The 18,754-nt window shown below is 58.6% G+C and overlaps 1 protein-coding gene across 1 annotated transcript in view; it reads left to right on the forward strand.

Moving 5' to 3' along the window:
* Nucleotides 1-18,754, forward strand: part of PTPRN2 (protein tyrosine phosphatase receptor type N2) — a 612,016-nt gene that overhangs the window by 207,577 nt on the left and 385,685 nt on the right. Inside the window, exons 6-8 of the mRNA XM_045086284.1 lie at nt 4,879-5,091; nt 7,514-7,554; nt 10,377-10,756. Coding sequence (XP_044942219.1) covers nt 4,879-5,091; nt 7,514-7,554; nt 10,377-10,756 — 634 coding nt within the window. The remainder of the gene's footprint in view (nt 1-4,878; nt 5,092-7,513; nt 7,555-10,376; nt 10,757-18,754) is intronic.

The following is an 18,754-nucleotide window of genomic DNA, read 5'->3' on the forward strand; positions in this document are numbered from 1 at the left end:
GTTGAATTGCAGGAAAACATCTGCCTAAGATAGGGTAATAAGTGACAGTTTGAAAAGCATGTCAGCTCAAATACTTGCCTGTTTCTGGAAGAAAATGAAGTGGCTTCTTGAGTCATGCTGTCATTTGATGCTCTTGCAGGGTCTCTATGGTTGGTCTGTCCCAGATGTTGAGTTTGCTTAATATACTATCCAGTGGTCTCTGGCTTCTAAAACATTTTGATATGTTTGTATCAGTCCTGTTGTAGCTCTGCAGCCCCCATGCCGTCAATTCTGTATCCTTGTAGCAGCTAGTGAAGCGACCAGATGGACGGGTGAATGGGAGAGTGGACGGATGGATGGGTGGGTGGAAGCTTGGATGATTGACGGGTAGTGGGGGGAGGGGTGGATGGATGGATAGTGGGTGGGTAGGTGGGTGGGTGGCGTCCGAGGTCAGCCTTTAGTGACTGAGGTTAACGTTTTTTAAAATGAGCCTTAATACTTTGTCAAGGAACCATCTCAGAAAGCAAATGTTGAGCAAACTGGGAGGCAGTAGTCACCTTGAACCACCAAGCGTGCTGATGGGCAGGCGGCGTGTTCTCTACTCTTCGCTTACAGATTATGCGGAACCGTAGCCAGAGCTCACCATGGAAATGTAAGCCCGTGTATCTATGGGGGATTGTAAGGGAAAAAAAACAAGGGAGGGTAAATGATTCGTGACCATCACCTCACCCTCGTGACAATAGATACAGTTGTTAAGCCCTTCGTGTGCGCCCGCCACTGGATAAGTGATGCACATGCCTGTCTCCCTTGTCCCCATAACACAGGAGGGATTGAGCACCGGGGAGATTAAATGACTTGCCCAAGGCCACACGCAGGGAATACTGGCAGGGAGACGCGTCCATACCCCTGTGGCCCAGCTGTGTGCCTGCAGCCCCGTCGGCTCTCAGCTTCCTGAAGCGCATCTGGGAGGCGCCGTAGTGCGCTTTCTCCTTCGTGACAGCAGCGCACGCCCCACTGGGGAGAAGTCCATATTCCTTCATGGGAATTTGGCCTCACAGCTCAAGTGACATAGTGACTGATGAGAATTTTAAATGTGTCTTTGGAAACAAAAGTCTCAGCCACAGTTATAGCCAGGAAAGGAGAAACCTCTCTGGATTCTAGAATTATGTGGCCTGAGAAAGTGGATGAGAAGCCACTGCCCACAGCCGTGGGGTTCGTGGCTGACGCCAGGCAGCTCCTGGGCTAACGGGTGCGCACAGAGAGCAGACACGGCCGGGCCCCGTCCTCCATCTGCCTCAGCCGGCGAAGTCTCTGCTCGCTGTCTCCTCCCTTCTGGGCCGGCCGCTGTGCCCCTCGGTCCCACAGAACCCTCCCACGTGTTCCCCGTGTCCTTCTGTCCCTGTGTCCCCCGAAGGGTCAGGTCTGTGTGCCGTGAGTGAGTGGGTGTGAGTGACACCATTTCTGTTGGGATTGGTCCTCATGGTCACTGTGGTGAGGGAAGGTTGCTGGGGCGGGTTTGGTGAGTGTGGGTCCCTGCAGACCTTCTCCTTTGAGAAAGTTCGGAGCACTCGCTCCGCGTATGCTGCTGCAAGGGCAGGTGAGCCCTGCTTTATCGCCAGGCGGGAGGCTCTGCCTCTGCACGTTTCCTGTGCATCTTCTGGGTACAGCGGCCGCTCTGAACCCAACGCCCCCACGCCCATGGGGTCTGTTTCCAGCGCCAAGTGAGAGCTCTGTGGCCGGCGGGCGGGCCGTGGGAAGGGGTGGTGACGTGAGACTTGCTGAGATTCGGGCCAAAGAGAAGAGGTGCCTGGAGGGGAGGCACCGGCAGGAATCCAACCCGGAACGTCGTGCTCGCGTGCTGCCTGCTGACCAGCTGTGGCTGGGGAGAGCCCCTGCCCATTCTGAAAGCTGCGGCGACGGTACGTTTGTTCAGGACAGCCGCGAGGGCCGGGCCGCGCGTGCACCTTCCATCCCGGGCGCAGCTCGGTCTTCCCCGTGGAACAGCACGCGCCTTACGTCCGCCCGCGTCTGCTGCTCTTTGTGTGGGATCGCGCCGATCTCCAGCCTCCTGTCCCTTCTGCGTCCGGCAAGCCTTTCTGCATTCTTAGGTATGTTTTGTTTATGGGGAAGTGAAATCAGTGCAGGAAGTTACTTCTGAATCAAGCATTCAGTCGCTGACCATCTGGGACTGTGCGAGGCTCTGGGACGCAGGGGAGCAGGACGCCTTCTGTCTGCCTTCCCTTTGACCGCGGGCGGTTTCTGTTAGTCGGGTCAACGAGGCCGCAGACATCAGAGCATGAGGAACCTGTGGCTGATGCCGGAGCTGAGGCCGGGGAGGTGCAGAGATGTCCTGGCCTGTGTTCGTGCCGCCCTGCTTCTGTGTGGGCCTCACAGGGCCCCGCCCCTGCTGTGGGAGCAGTTAGTCTGGTCGCCGACTGCCAGGGTGGACAGCGTGCATGACGCGCTTAGTGCTCTCCCAATTTCAGGCCCCCCTTCTGACTGCGGGGCCAACCGCGCCTGCAGCCCCATCTCAGAAACAATGACCGTGGAGACCGTCGCCCCGTCGACCCAGAAGGGATCCGAGGTGCCCAGGGAAGTCTGGAGTGGACATGGACAGAAAATGTCTTTGAAGAGCAAAACCAAAATGATGGCGGTGACGCTTGCCTGGCAAGAAGGAGACTGGGGGGGAACGTGGGGCGCCACACGGGACGTTCGGAAACAGTCGCTTCCTTAGGGCCATGGGGCAGGAGTCCCCTGGAAAAGCGAGGCTGGTTGGAGGTGAGCGCGACTGTACGTTTTCTCCCATGGTAGGCTCGACCTGCTCATCTGGGAAAGCCGGTGGTCTGGGGCTCGAGACCCTCCTATCATTCCTTTGTCATGGACAAGCTGGCTGGGACCGGGCGAGGCAGTCTCCTCCATTGGCACGACTCCAAGGTGGAACCCGGGGGGCGGCGGGGGCTGGCACAGCGTTCTGGGAGCTTCTGCACGCAGCTCAGACTTCACAGCCACGGCTAGGTGGCCTGGATGTCAGCACCTCAGGCGAGTGGCGGGTTTGGTGGGGCCGCTGTGCAGCCGGGCTGGGGTGGTCTGCCTTCTCCTGCCGGCTCCTTGCTCATTGCACGGAGCAGCCGTGACCCGCTCTCTCTGGACAGGCGCCAGCGCGAAGCACCTGCCGGCTGGGCCTGCTGAGCCGTGGGTGCTGAGAACTTCTCGTGTCTGTTGGCGGGCAGGAGCTCTCAAAGGTGGATGCATTAAAAAACCTGAAAAGCCTCAATTTCTTAATTTACAAGAAGCAGAAAAGAGCCCACAGCCCACTCAGTTCAGAGCACGGCCTCCATGAGGCCATGGAGAGAGTGAACTCTCCCTGTGCCTGCGACCTCGGGGAGCAAAGCCACGACAATGACCGTCATGCCTAAACCTGCACTTGGGAACTGGACGCATCACCACTGGATACTCAAGAAGCAGCAGTCAGGGCTCCCCAGGTCAGAGGCAGGACTCCATTGGACGGTGCTGTTGCTGAGGGAGACCTTGCCATCAGGCACTGGATGCCGAGCGCCCAGACGAGCGAGAGCGGACGTGTGGCACCCGTGACAACCACGCCAGCAGCGCCCCTCACCCTGGGCAGGGACACGGCAGCAAGTGTGCTCACAGGGGTCAGCACAGCTCCAGGAAAATGCACGTAAAACATAGCAGCAACCCGTTCTGGTGACCCTGGGGTGCTGCGCGGTTGACCCCGACGTCCGTTAACGCGCTTACATCCCCCGTCCGCGGTCATGGCCCCGTAGTGCTGTTAAGAGGAGGACCAGGACCTTCGTCCCGGGACACCCACAGAGTTGCCCCTCGGGAGCTTTTCGGCGCTCCCATGGGCCTGCAGTTTCCCGCCGCCGTCACTCGGGGGTATGTGTCTGCAGTCTGTTGGCGGCCGGTGGGCTTAGCTCCTCGGGTGACCCGACACGTCTCTCCCTCACCCTCCGGCCTGGAGGGTCTTTCCACTGGACATAGACGTCTGAATGAAAGGTTTTTCTTTTAACTCTTCAGATACGTCATTGGATGTGTGTGATCAAATCTACAATTACCAGTTGAGTCAAAAACCTCATTGTCACCAGGCACGTGGTGTCACTCAGGTCCTCTTCTGCCTGAGGTCCGCCACGGCTGCATCCCGCCACGTCATGCCTCACGCGTGTCCTTGCCCGTGGCTGTGGCGAGGGGCCTCACCTTCTCTTCTCAAGAGGTGCCACTGTGTGGCTCTGTGTCCACTCTTGGGGTCTGTTTGGTGCCTTGGCTTTCGAAGTTAATGCAGTCTGGGGGAATTGCTGGAGGTTTTTCCCGGTTAGTGTTTTGGTCCCTCTCCTCCTCGCTTCCACTTGGAGTCTCTTGTGCCTGAGGTGGTGCTGCAGGTTGCCCCATTTCCACTCAGTCTTTCTCAATTCTTTTTTTAATTTTAAAATAAAAATTTCATTTATTTATTTGAGAGACAGAGCAAGAAGGTACGAGCAGAGGAGCAGCAGAGGGAGCAGACCCTGCCGAGCAGGGAGCCTGATGCGGGGCTCGGTCCCAGGACCCTGAGATCATGACCTGAGCCGAAGGCAGACGCCTCACCAGTCAGGACACCAGGCGCCCCCTTTTACCTGTCATTGAGAGGATAATAGTTTCTGTTACGTATCTGGAAATTCACTAACCCGTTGCTCTCCGTTGCCCAATCTGCGGCTCGACCTGTGACTTTGTAAATCGTGAGTGCTGTGCTCCCCACGCACCGAACTTCCGCTGCTCCTGTTCAATCCCAGGTCTCCACTGAGCTTGCAGGGGCCCGCGCTGCCCCGTTGGGTCACTGCCACCTCGTTCTGGTGGTGACTGCCTCTCCTTGCGTCATCTGTGCTTGCCTTTGTGTGTGTCCCCCAGAAACACTCATCCGGAGCCTCTTGAAGGACCTGGGAAGGCAGCCGGCGCCGGCGGAGGGCCTGAGCCCCCTGGAGCTCAGCGAGATGGCCCACATGGTTGCTGCCGCCGTGCAGGGAGCAGGTGCCGACGGGGAGCTGCGAGGAGCCGAGAAAGGAGCTGCGGGAAAGCCGAGAGAGGCCAGCGTCCGCGAGCAGGCCGGGGACAGTGGGGCAGGTGAGCCTCCCCGCCCCGGGGCCACGGACGCCTGCGGGTTTGTGGCGCGACGAGGCTGCAGAGGCCCAGCTCGCCAGGCTGGTCAGCCTGCCTCTGCGGGGGAGACGCCGACTTGGAGGAACGGGTTTTATCTGTTTGAACTTTGCCTCTGAAAGCTTTCTGAGCAGCCTCAGCCTAGCCAAGCAATTGTGTGGAAAGGCAAATTGCTCTCAGTGCTGAGGCTCGGAGTTAGAAAAAACCAGGAGTGATAGAAAGTGTTTTTGTTTGGATTCTGCCCGTGAATAGAGTCAAATATTTGAATAACACAGTGAAAAGGCTTCATCCTGCTTGAGGCTCACATCCGCCCTCCCAGGCTGCTCCAGGGAGAGCCGAGAGCTCCCCCCGACTCTCCAGTGTGTGTGTGTGTGCATGCACACAGACACACATACAGACACACACACGGAAACAGACACACACAGACAGACACATACAGACAGACACATACATGGATACACACAGATACACACACACATGCAGACACACACACGGACACAGACACATACAGACAGACACACATACACACGGACAGACACACACAGACATACAGACACACATGGACACACACAGAAACAGACACATAGAGACACACACACAGACATACAGACACACATGGACACACAGACACACATATGGACACACATACGGACACATACAGACACACACACAGAAACAGACACATAGAGACACACATAGACATACAGACACACACGGACACACACACACAGACACACATACAGGCATATACAGACACAGACACACACAGAAACATGTAGACACACATACGGACACACACATACACACACACAGAAACACACACACATATACACACAGACACACATACGGACACATGCACAGACACACACACATACACACACATACAGACACACAGACATACAGCACACACACAGGGACACAGACAGACACACACTGACACACACACACAGACGCACACATGGACACAGACACACACACAGACAGACAGACACATACACGGATACACACAGCTACACACACACATGCAGACACACACACGGACACAGACACATACAGACAGACACACATACACACGGACAGACACACACAGACATACAGACACACATGGACACACACAGAAACAGACACATAGAGACACAGACACACATATGGACACACATACGGACACACACAGACACATACAGACACACACACAGAAACAGACACATAGAGACACACACAGACATACAGATACACATGGACACACAGACACACATATGGACACACATACGGACACACACGGACACATACAGCCACACACACAGAAACAGACACATAGAGACACACATAGACATACAGACACACACGGACACACACACACAGACACACATACAGGCATACACAGACACAGACACACACAGAATACAGACACACAGATACATGTAGACACACATACGGACACACACAGACACACACACACATACGCACACACATACAGACACACAGACATACACACACAGACACACACATGGACACAGACACACACACACAGACACGGGCACACACACGGACACACAGACACACACATATACACATAGTCACACATATGGACACGGAGACAGACATACACAGATACACACAGACACACACACACATACAGACACACGCGGTCACACACAGACACACACACACAGCAGCTCCCCTGGTGACTGGACGTACCCGTATGTGCTTCTCAGGGTCACTGGAACCACACGGAAGCCTCTGATTCCATGCCTTGGACACAGCCGACACACAAAACACATGTGCCAGAAACACGCATAAGGAGATGGTGTCTCATCTTCTGTGGGCTGGGACCCAGGCTGGCTCGGAAGCTGGCATCAGGGCGCCCAGAGCCGAGGGAACCGGTGCTCCGCGGGACAGGGTTCTGTGTTAGGCGGTTTTGAATAAGCAGTGGGTGCCTCTCGGCGGGGGGGCGGGGGTCTGGAAGAGGCCTGGGCACCAGGCTTCGTGAGTTCACGAGTTTGGGGCTTTTGGTAGGATGTTTAGGAAAGTCATGAGCTCTGGGGACAGCTTACTGTGAGGTGGTCGGCGTAGACGCCTTCCTCTGCTTTTCTGTCGCTGGTAACTGCTTCTGGCACTGTGGGATCTTCTTGCTGTGCTAGACTCTGAGGATGACACACAGATCCCTGGGGCTGGGGACACAGTTCATGACCGAATTCATGCCCGTCTCTTAGCTAACCCTTCCACGTTCCACGGAGCTTACGGAACACCGACACCATCCTCCGAACAGGAAAGGGTCACCTTCTAGGCGAAACCGGGCTGATGTCATCCTGCCTGACCTCCTGTGACGGACGCTCCGTGTCTGACGGGGTCCGGACGAGGGTTCTGATGATGCTTGTGTCTTCCACAGATGACCGCGGGCCGGACGGCGGAGGTGGAGCTGACGAGGAGGTACGGTGAGGCGTCTCTACCTGTTCGGTTCACCTTAGCTCTAGAGCTGCGCTGGGCGTCTTTCTGGTCATGGTTTGAGAACGCAGACAAGACACAAAGTTTTGTTGTTCTGTTTGTTAAAAGTCTGCTAATCCCAAAATTGGGAGAAAGTATAAAGAGGGCATAAAAAATTGTGGATATTTTGGTACATACTAATGCCTACTTTCAGATCATACAGTAACATTTTCCCATCATAGAAATCTGGAAAATACGGCTAATACAAACTAAGGAATGAATATTCCTTAGAATTTTCCTACCTGGGGCTACGGACTGGATCCTTGCGGTCATCCCACGTGTGGTTCCCGGGCTTCATTCAGCGCGGACCCCCACAGGCCCTGGACCTCAGCCCTGCCCGCCCGATACGGGAGCCGCTGGCCCGGTGTCCTTTACATTGAAGCTCGTTAAGCCGAAGCAGATCAAAATGCCGTCCCTCAGTTGCGCTGGCCCCAGCGCCCGTGTTCCATTGTGAACTGTGGGCCGGGTGGTTCGCAGAATGCGCGGGTCGTGGCTGGAGGGTCTCTCGACCGCGCGGGTGGGAAGGGCCGTCTGAGAAGGGCTCAGTCACGGGTGGTGGCCCTCACGGTGGTTTGCCGGCCTTTCCGGCTGAAGAACCTTCGCTCATTAGTGCAGGTGTTACGGACGCAGAAAATCAGTGTGGAAACCATGACAATGGCTTTAGGTGGTTCTACGGAACCCTTTTCTGTAGAGTGGAAAAAATCATTTTGGTTAGTACTTCTGTTTCCATTTTATTTTCGTGGCTTTTGGTTCAATGCCTGTTAGCAAGTAGCAAAAGAAAACGTCCGCAGTTCTCTTAAATGTCCGTCAGAAACGCGGTTGGCGGGGTGCGGGGAGTCGTGGCTCTAAGAATGCATCTTGTCAGTGGAGGGGCGTGGACAGGGGGACGAGTGCAGCCAGAGCTGGGCTGCGGGGTCCGGACCGTGCACACCTCAGCCCCCGTGGGTCTTCTCAAGACCCCAGTGTTCGCAGGCTCTTACCTTTCCTTCCTGATCAAGTCGAATTTTGATTCATTTCTCTGTTACTGGGGGTACATCTTCAAGCAATTTTTTATTTTCTTTTTTATGATTTATTTGAGAGAGAGAGAGAGAGAGCACAGATGGAGAGGGGGAAGCGCAGGACTTGATCTTAGGACCACAGGATCATGATCTGAGTGGAAGGCAGACGCCCAAGGCCTGAGCCCCCCCAGCGCCCCTCAAGCAGTTTTTTTCCCAACAGGCATCTGAGTGTTGTGTTCTCTGAGCTCTCACTCGGAGCATCTTCTGTTTCCTCCTCTCACGGAGCGTAGTCCAGCTGAGAACACCATTCTTTTTCTTTTGAAAGCTGGGGGACAGGGCTCCAAGCCCTCCATGGTCACTGAAATGCTGTGTACTGTCACCATTCAGGATCCAAACTTGAGCAGATGTTTTTTAACAAAATACTATTTTCTGTAGCTATTTCAGAACACAAAGGAAAACTTCTATACAATTTCTAGTCAACATTGGAATAAGTATTTTCCTTTATAATTCTTGCTTAGTTTCCTGAAAAGCTTGAGTTTCATACATGTGAAGGAAACCCACTTTTTGTCCTGTCTGGTACAACGCTGGAGCTTTCACGGTGATTTCACAGGAAGCAGGAAATCCCTTGCCCGCCAGGAGGTGCCCTGGGGTGTGCCCTCCCTTCTTGGGCGCCAGCAGAAGCGCCAGGAGGGACCACCGGCTTCTGTGGGAAGCCGGACTGGGGTCCCAGAAGGCTGTGTGGCCCAGTGGCGGCATCTCCGACGCCAGCGGGAGCGACACTCAAATTCTGGACCAGCCAATCCCCGCCTTGCGGGCGTCGGGCACGTGATTAACCTCTGTAAACCCCAGAGTCCACCGACCGGAGATGAAACTAGGGCCGCGCTCCCGGGTTGAGGTGGTGATGAGGGACAGCGTGCACGGAGACTGAGCACAGCGCCGGGCGCATACTCAGGGCTGAGGGTGTCAGATGACATCTGTCTGTCGGGACGGCACTTAAGTGGCTCTTGCTCAGGAAATGGGGTCAGGATGAGCACGCCTCGGCGCTGAGGACCCAGGGTCCCCCAGGAGCTTTGAGGCTGCGGGGCATGTCCCGATGAGGCTTGCGCCTGACGTCTCCTCTTCCCTGTGAAAGTGGGGCACGCGACACCCCTGCACTGGCATCGCGAGGACCCGGGAGTCCACGTGGGTCAGGGTCCGGGACAGGGATCAGTCAATGCAGCAGCACGGCCATCGCCAGGCGCCGACTGCTCCAGAGCAGGGGGGCTCAGAAACCCACGCGCGGTTGTGGAGGTTTTGTTTTTGTTTTGTTCGTTTTAAAGATGTTATTTATTTATCGGAGAGAGCGCGCACACGCGAGCGGCAGGGGGACTGAGAGAGCGTCTCCCGCTGACTCCCCGAGCACAGAACCTGACACGACGCTCGTCTCACCACCCGGAGACCGTGACCTGAGCTGAAATCAAGAGTCAGGCTCCCAGCGGACGGAGCACCCCCGGTGCCCCCGATGTTGGCTCTTTTTAAAAAGACCCCAAACACGCACACTGATGCTGTAAAATCGGGCTCTTTAGGACGGTGTCTGTATGTGAGAGAGAGACCGACGGACAGGTGTGTGGCTGCGTGAGGCTGGTGGGTGAGGCCCTTGTCCTCCCCGGTCTGAACGTGTCCCATCTAGACGGGATCCTGAACGTGGCCAGGAGGGCGCCACTCCTTCCCCGCCTGGTCCTACCTGCTGGTTCTCCTGAATGTCATCTCACGGAGCCTTCTTTCCACCAGGTCAGTCATCTGGGCCTCAGACTTGGGGACCATCTCCAGCATCCTAGGCCCCAACTCTTTCCTGCCGCCCCCGTTCTCATGGAGCCCTTCAAAACGGAGATGAAGAAATCGGAGACCCCCAAGGTGCCCCTGACGTGGGAGGAGGAGAGTGCGGGGGTGGAGGACGTCAGGAGTCAGACCTACTCCAAGGACTGGCTGGACAGGCCGCGTCCCGCACAGCCCCAGGGGCGTGGCTCTGGCGAGCTCCAGGCCTGGGTGCCGGGGCCCTCGCAGGAAGATGCCGGCCTTGAAGCCAGAGCCCGGGGACGCCCCAGTGAGAGCCTGTGGCTGGCGGCCCGGCCTTCGCAGGAGGAAGAAGGCTACATTGTGACCGGGAACGAGTGAGTAGAGGCTCTGGTTTTTCCTCCTGGCGCCCAGCGCATGGGTGGAGGGGAGCACGTTCATTCTTGCCCATCTTTACTCAGAGGCACAGGAGGAGGTGGGCTTCCTGGTGTCACGGGGGCAGGAGGGCAGCTGGGAGCCTCCTCGTCCGTCACACGGTGCTGTGACCTGTGACCAAGGAGCCCGAGCTTCAGGGGGATTCTCCACAGAACAGAGCCCCTCCTGGCTCTTGGTTCCAGCCTCATACCTGCGGTGCAGCCCGTGGGGCCCATGGACGCAGCAGCCCCGGGGCATGGGGGGCTGGGGTCTGCCCGGGGTTGCCTCCCTGCTGGCTGAGACTCCAGCCATTTAAGGTATTGGGACCCGAGTCATCCTTCAGAGGGAGACATGTTCATGGTAACAGGACGCTCTTCTCGCTCTGATCTGCACGAGTCACGGGGCCTCGTTCCCACAGTGTGTGCCCAGCTGGTGATGGGGTCGGCTCCAAGCTCAGGTGCTCAGCCTAGTGACTCTGGCTTTGGACACGAGGCTGTAGATATGTTCTTTCCTCATGGTCTGTAAGCAGGGTTTCAGCGGGGAGAGCACAGCCAGCCATCCGCATGTGTGTGTGCACGTGTGCAGGTGTGCAAGTGCACGTGCGCGTGCGGATGTGCATGTGCGCGCACAGGTGTGGATACGTGTGTGCATGGGCATGTGTGCAGCCACAGGTGTGTGCAGATGTGCATGTGTGAGTGCATGTGTGCGGATTGCGTGTGCGCCGGCGTGTGCGTGTGCAGAGGTGCGAGCGTGTGTGCGAGTGTGTGCAGCTGTGTGGACAGGCCCACACCAGGTTCCGCCGTCGCCGGCATGCTCGTGCTCCCCGTCTGGGCGGTCCCTCAGGTAGGTCAGAAGCTGCCTGGCTTTGCTGACGACACGCCGTGTGGGAGGGGCTGTGCCGTTTCTCACGCCGGGCGCGCTCGCCTTCTTCCTGCGCAGCCCCCGGGCTCATGCTCGGCCAGCGGGCCGTTGTCGCTGGTGCAGACGGCACGTCACCGCAGCCGGCAGCAGCCGGCACCACGGCGGGACAGGCGGCGTCGTGTTCTGAGCCCACGCGCTGACCGCCATTGGAGCCCGCTTGAGCGTAAGAGTCTCGCACTGTTGGTGGTGTTTTCCCTCGTGCCTTTAGAGAAGTGTCAGTGCTGATGCTTCAAGCTCGCACGGAAACACCGACTCCGTCTGCTCAAGTGCTTCTCACTGAGCCGCGTCCTCCCGTGTCGGGCCTTTGCCCAGGTGCGGAGCTCCCAGACCCACCGGTGCCGTCAGGCTCCGGTTCTGAGGTTGGGGACCCCCCGGGTGAGTGTCTTCAGAGTCGTGCCCTACAGAGCAGTGCAAACGGGGGTGTGACAACACAGGTGCGGAGGGCACAGTTCTGCACCCTCGGGGCGAAGGCGGGACGCAGACTCCGCTGCTGCGGACGCGGCTGTTCCCATAGCGCTCCTCCTCCGAGTTGTCGAAAGCCTGTGTGTGGATTTTCACTGCCTTAGGAAATACGGCTGCGTCATGCATGCACACGTGTGCCTCTGTGTGCGCCCGTGTCCGTATGTGTTGTGTGCATGCATCTGTGTGTGGCACATGTGTATACATGCATGTACACGTGTGTGCACTGTGTATCCGCGTATGCACACTGCATGCATCTGTGTGGTGCTTCTGTGCACCTGTGTATGCATGTGCATACATGTTTTCGTGTGTCTGTGTGAATCATGTAAGCGTGCTCTCTGTTTGCATGTGTGCACATGTCTGCACACGTGTGCTCGTGTGCATGTGTGTGTGCACACACGTGTTTGTGTGTGCCCATGTGTGCATGTGCGGGGAGGGTCCACTGTCGCTCTTCCTTCTGGGGTCCGGGGTCTCGGCAACAGCATGAGGCAGGGGGTGGGTGCTCCACAACAGGGCCGGGAAAGGGGTTCCCATTGTTTGAAAGGCTCTTCCAAGTAGCAGCTTTGCATCACCATGAACAATAGGGCATGGCGCCTTTAGAGCAGGACAGTCCATGGGACATCATCCGCATTGGGGTGACTCTTGAAGGGGAATGACAAGGTTGTGGGAGAGGCCTGTCCTATCGGGCATTTCTGCTGACTTCCCGGGAGAAAGTGAGGCTCCTGTTGGGGTCGGACTTCTCTTCGCCTTCAGAGTTTATTTTCCTGTAGTGTTCTCCGGGGCCAGAGCTTTGGGACTCGAATATCTGCAACAAGCATGGGTCGGAGGAAAAAAATCATTACTGTGGCTCATTCCCCTTTCCTTCTGCTGCCTGAACTGGATGAATTTTACACGATACAGATGATAGGGCCTCGTGTCGGGAATTCTTATCTTTGTCGCCACGAGACGAGGCCTCCTTCCTCTTAGAGAGCCTGCTGTCAGATTCTGCGGGAACTTGGGATTCTCTAGGGCAAGTCTTCACCAGATCTCAGCTTCAGCCTTAGCAGATCAGCTATTGGCAAGAATTTGGTGCCATTCTTTAAAAAAAACCATCTGGGTCCCTGCTTGTCCCCTAAGAAGGGGAAGCAGTGGGACCTGTGCCCTGTGTGGTCTGCTCACTGACACACATCCTCCCCGTGGGGCTCAGCTTCGCACGCATCTGCCTCGTGCTGACCGACGGGGCGCTGCCTCGGGCTCCATTTACGCTCTCCCGCTTTCAACCCCGTATGGACCCTCCGAGGCCGGCAGCAGGTCAGGACGGCCGTCCCTGTCCCCCAAGGGTGATTTTAGAAGTGTTTTGGGTTCAGGAGAGACAGCCCAGGAAGGGGAATTTGAATCCAAGGGAGCCGTTTGCATTTTGGCAAAGGAGAAACTGCATCTTACGTCTGACGAAGAAATGCGGAAGAGCCGGGGCTCTCCAGGCGCCTCCAACGGACGCTGTTGCGTTTGGGGTGTCTTCCTGGGGAAGGACGTGTGCATGATGAGAAGGGGCAGAAGAGCGGCTACCAGGCCGACGTGGGAGACGGGGAGGCCACTGTCCCCACGGGCCGTGGGCAGCTTGTGCGTAGGCCGTTGAGAGCCCCACCATCCCACACGGAGGCCCTGGAAGGCCAGCTTCTGTGCCAAAGCTTTGGTGCCCTGTGTTCTCGGCCCTAGAGGGGCAAAGGTGGCCGCGGCCCGGGCTGTCGGGGGCAGGGTGCTGCACACCAGCGGCAGCAGGGTGGCTCACTCCCCTCTCAGGCGGCTCCCCCAAGGGCAGCGGAAGAGTGGCCCTGCGACAGAGCAGGTGGGGGTGACGGCCCGGGAGCTGTGAACGGAGCCGTGGAAACCGGGAATGGGAGTCAAGGGAGAAGCTTCCAGGGCTGGGGCACCGAGACCTCGCCGGGGCCGGGGGGACATGCGGCAAAGAGAGTGGGCCTCCCGCGGCCTCTGTGTTCTCAGACGGAAAGGTTGGCCCTGAGTTTTCTCCAGTGTTTTCTTCCCGTAAAGCTCTTGCCTGGGACATGCCCACCAGTGATGTCACAGACGGGTCTCTGCTGACCGATGTGTCTCCTCTCTCACGGCCTGAGTCACGGGCAGCTCAGCGTGGCTGCCGCTCCCAGGCACAGCCCTCATGCGGACTCAGCCCGACGGCTGCCAAGGGGAGGGTCCCGCACGGCAGGCGTGGTCCTACCGTCTCCTCACTGGCGAGCCGTTAGGGTTTAGGGAATCCAAGTCTGGAAGAAGTTTCTGCTGTCCGTCTTCTGAAGCTGCTCCGGCTCCCGGGGGTCGCGCGTGAGCAAAGGGAAGCCTCACGCGTGGACAGACGATTGTCCCTTCTGTCACACTCGTCTCTCCCAGTCAGTCTCCGAAGCGAGAACCAGGTGCTTTCAGAGCCGCCGGGGCGAGGAGACTGCTTTTCCCATCACGAACTTGAAAACGTACAAACCCACGTGCTCAGGAGTGACATGCTGTTCCCCGGAGGTCAGCGTGCTGGGAGGGAAGCGTCACCGCTGAGCCACAGGGACAGTCCCGTCGTCCTCCCCCACCTGCACACAGACCCCTGGCTGCCCGCAGAGCCCCTCAGAGCTGCGCCGGGGCCACGGGGCCCATGCTGGTCGCCAGGAAGACGGACGGGACGCGGGGCCGGAGCGGGGCCGGAGCGGGGCCCGAGTCATTGCCGGTTTTCCCTTCCTTGTGGGAGCAAAGGAATCGCAGCGGGCTCGCGGTCTGTGGTCGTGGCGTCTGCAGGTTGACTCTGGCCGACTCTCAGACCATGTCTGGGATGACGTGGTCGAACTTCCTGTCAGAAAGCGCAGCTGCGGTCTTCTGGGGGTCTTCCTGAATGCAACAAGTCGCTGCGACGTCACCACTCATCTCCTCCGTTTGGGTCAAGAGACACCGTGCGGTGTGCGGGTTCTTTGTCGTCTGAGAGTCAGGTGTGGGGCCACAGCCAGTGAGGAAAGAGTCACAACTGCTCATGTGGCCCAGAAGACGAAGGAAAACCACGTATTTCCAAATCTGAAGTCCTGCCCACAGAGCTGGGAGCTGTGGGGCTTGTCCGTGACGGGAATGGTGAACCGTGGCCCCAGCCGCCGCCAAGCTCCGGCCGGTCTGCGGGCGCCCCTGCCTGGGACCTCGGCTTGTACTGGCTAGGCCCTGCCCTGTGGCCCCCCAAGAAGGAAGATCCCGACCCGCCCCGCGTGGTCCCCGTGGAAGTCGCGCACGGTCAGTTTCACGTGCGCATTGTTTGCAGACGAGGGACACGCGGCTCGGCGCGCGGCCAGACTCCCCGAGCCGCAGGCCCTGCTCCGGCCGGAGGGAGCGCAAACAGCGTTAACCGAGTGGGTCTCCGAGCCCGTGAGCTCAGACTCTCAGAGCATCATGACCCGAACGAGGCTTTTCCTGTAAACGTCCCCTCCTGACTCCGCGCTCACTGCCTCCTCCTGGGAGCCACAAAATTCCATCCTCCCAGACTCGGCAGCTCCTGGCCACCCGCCCTCCCTCCCGGAGCTCTGCCCGGTGCTACTCCACCTTCCCCGTCCAGCGGCTGCAGCGGTGGCCTGAGGCCACTCCGTTCTCCCAGGGCACTCCCAGGCGTCTGGTCCTCCACGACGCCGCCCTGCCTGCCCTCCGGGGCCGCCTCCCCGCCGCCCATCACCTTGGGTATGGGAAGGAGGCCTGGAGCTCTGCCGGCGGCTTTGCCGTCTCCGGGGGCCCCAGGACCCCGCTTCCTCCTCCAGGGCTCATGCCCGGGGGCGTACCAGACCAGACCACCTTCCCCACCTCCTCCAGCTGGGAGCCCTCCCGACCTGGCCAGTCCTCACGGCTGCCCCCGTCCTGCTCGTGGCAGTCGACGGTGCGGGTAGCTGCTGGGACCTCTCTCGCCGGAGGCCCTGCACCCCTCCGCTCTTCCCCGGTCTGTTACGCATGCAGAACCCCAGCAGACTCCTCCGCCACCTCACTCTTCTCTGCAGACCTGGCGGTTTCATTGTCCTTGGGGTGGAGGCCCCAGCTGTGGGCTCTGCAGACTCGCCCTCTCCCTGCCCCCGCAGGCTGGTGCCCTGCCCCGCCTGCTCCTTCCGGCTCCTGCCACACGCGCGGGGCTGTCACGGCCTCGGGAGTGTTCATCCCACTCAGGAGTGCTGCCCCACACGCACTGGCAACTCCTCCTCCTCCCCGTCTGTGGGGAGCCCCCGCTGCCCCAGGCTGCGTCAGGGCCCCTCGAAAGTGCAGCCCTGCCCCTCCTTCCTAAGCCTTCTCTCTGGCCTCCGGGAAACCACTGAGGTCGCAGGGTCACACCCCCTCCCGCACGCAATGGACGCTCCTCACGGGAGGCCTGCTCGGGTCCTGGGCCCCCCACTTCCAGGGCTGCCAGAGGACGTCCAGGACCTGAGAGCAAGGGAGACGGGTTCTGGGACCGTCACGACATCAGCGAGTTGAAGGAGCGCCATGAAGCGGCTTTTGGTAAATTCTAAGAAACTGGATATGCTTGAAGTGAACGTTGTTCCCAGGCAGTTTTCAGAAGTTCTGACAACACGGCTCCTCCCACATCGGTGTCGGGGGCACCGTCGCCCCCAGAAGGAAGCACCGGTATGAAGTCCTTCTGGCTCCCAGGCCCCTGTCCTGGGACCTGCCCCCCATGTCCCCGAGGCCTTGGGCTCACAGCCGGCTTATCCCCAGGTTCCTGGTCCAACGGGCTTCCCTGGTTGTTCTGTCTCATCTTCTCCGCGAGGCAGCGGCTGGTTTGCAGCAGGTACAAGGTAGTGGCCAGGCCCGGCCTTGCCCCCCCCCACCTGCTCCCACCTCTCCTGCTGCTTTCGGAAGCCGCGCTGTCTCGGGACCGTGTTGTGAAATGCAAGGTTCCTCCTTTCTCACAGCACCCGAGCGGCACCAGGAGCCGAGCCTGCATCAGCTCCGCCATCGCACACCAGGGCTGCGTTCGCAGATGTCGTCTCGGGACCCACGCAAGGCACACCCAGCGCTGGCTGCCGGCCTTCGATGCCTGACTCCGCAGGCCCCCTTCTGTCTCCTCGGTTGGGTTTCGAGTGAGGGGTTGGATTGTGATGTCTGTTACTGGCTGGGAGTCATCTTGTCTGATCTCTGACTCTGGTGGTGGACAGCGTGGAAGACACCGTGGTAGAGCGGGGGTGTGGTCCTGCCGTCCTTCCGGGGCCTCCTTGACGAGCCGGCGTGGCCATGTCCAGCCAGTCGGCAGATGCCGGGAGAGATGATGCCAGGGAGGGGCTCTTCTGTGGTCCCGGACGGTGGTGAGCCCCTTGCCTGCATCTGATGCTCTCTGTTGTGACGAGGGTGAAGTTGGTGGGGACCAGGCAGGGAGGAAACGGAGATGTTGAACAGCCCCGTGCATCGGACCGAGGCCGGCGCCTGGGCTTCTAACACCGCCTGCCCCATGCGCGCTTGCCGTGCAGGTCGCTTCTGCGGCTCAGCCTGGACGCCTGAGATGCACAAGGGTCCCAGAAGGTTCTGACAGTGGTGGGACTCGGCAGGCCACAGCGACCTCTGAGGGCAGCCAGGGGTCACCATCCGTGCCCGTCTCTACGTCTGTGTCTACGCCTGCATCTCCCCATGCACACGTGCCTCTCCATGTACACGGTCTACCATGTCTGTGCAGGCTCTGTCTCCATAAGCATCCGTGCGTCTACACCGGCCTCGACGTGTCTGCCTGTGCCTCTGCGGTGCATTTGCTCGTCTGCCGGGGTCTGTGTCTGCCTGCGTCGGTCGTAGCAGTGTTCACATGTCTGTGCCGTGTCACCGCTGGGTCGGCACTGGTGCACCCGCATGTGCACCTCACCCGCTACGTGCTCGCTCACCACGCACATCTGTCTACACGACATGCGCACGTGTCTCCACGTCTGCACCTGTGTCTGCCCTGATCCGCGCTCAGCCTTCACGCCTGTCTGTTGGTTTCTGCCGTGCGCTCTCCGTCTCCGTCTGTGCCCACGTGTCTGCTTCCTCACCTTCTGTGTCCCTCACGTCCATACATCTCCGTCGTCGTGGCTGCCAGCCCGGTTTGGTGTCGGACTTCTGTAGTTGTTGGGAAGCTTTGCTTTTCTTCTTCGGGAGAAAAGTCCAGAGCAGAGCTCTCCAGGGACCTCCAGAGCCTGCCCATGGCAACTGATTTTTGAAGAGTGTCATCTGCTTTGTAAGTCGATCTCCAATTAAATCTGTCTGAGTTAAGCCGTTTAAATATCACTGCTACATGCCAGGGAGGAGGAAGAACAAAGGAGAAACGTGTGAGAAGAAGAGCCTTGCTAGACTGTCAGCACAGAAGTCAACTGTGGATGACGAGTGAAGGCAGAAGGAAAGGGAAGAATGGGGGAAGGTGGTGCCCTGACAGCGCAGCTGTGGAATACTGGGGACGGTGACATGGAAAAAAAGGTCTTACTAGAAGAGCTGGCCACAGGCTACTGAATTCCAGCACAGCCTCCTGGATTCTGGTGATGCAGACGTCCCTTGTAAGCTTCAGATCAACTTTGCGGCCGTTACTTCGAGCTCTGAGTGGGCTGGTGGGTGGAAGGGAAATCACGTTCCAAAGAGAA

Source organism: Mustela putorius, unplaced genomic scaffold, assembly GCF_011764305.1.
Source record: "Mustela putorius furo isolate JIRA1106 unplaced genomic scaffold, ASM1176430v1.1 tig00000929_pilon_pilon_pilon, whole genome shotgun sequence".
NCBI lineage: Eukaryota > Metazoa > Chordata > Mammalia > Carnivora > Mustelidae > Mustela > Mustela putorius.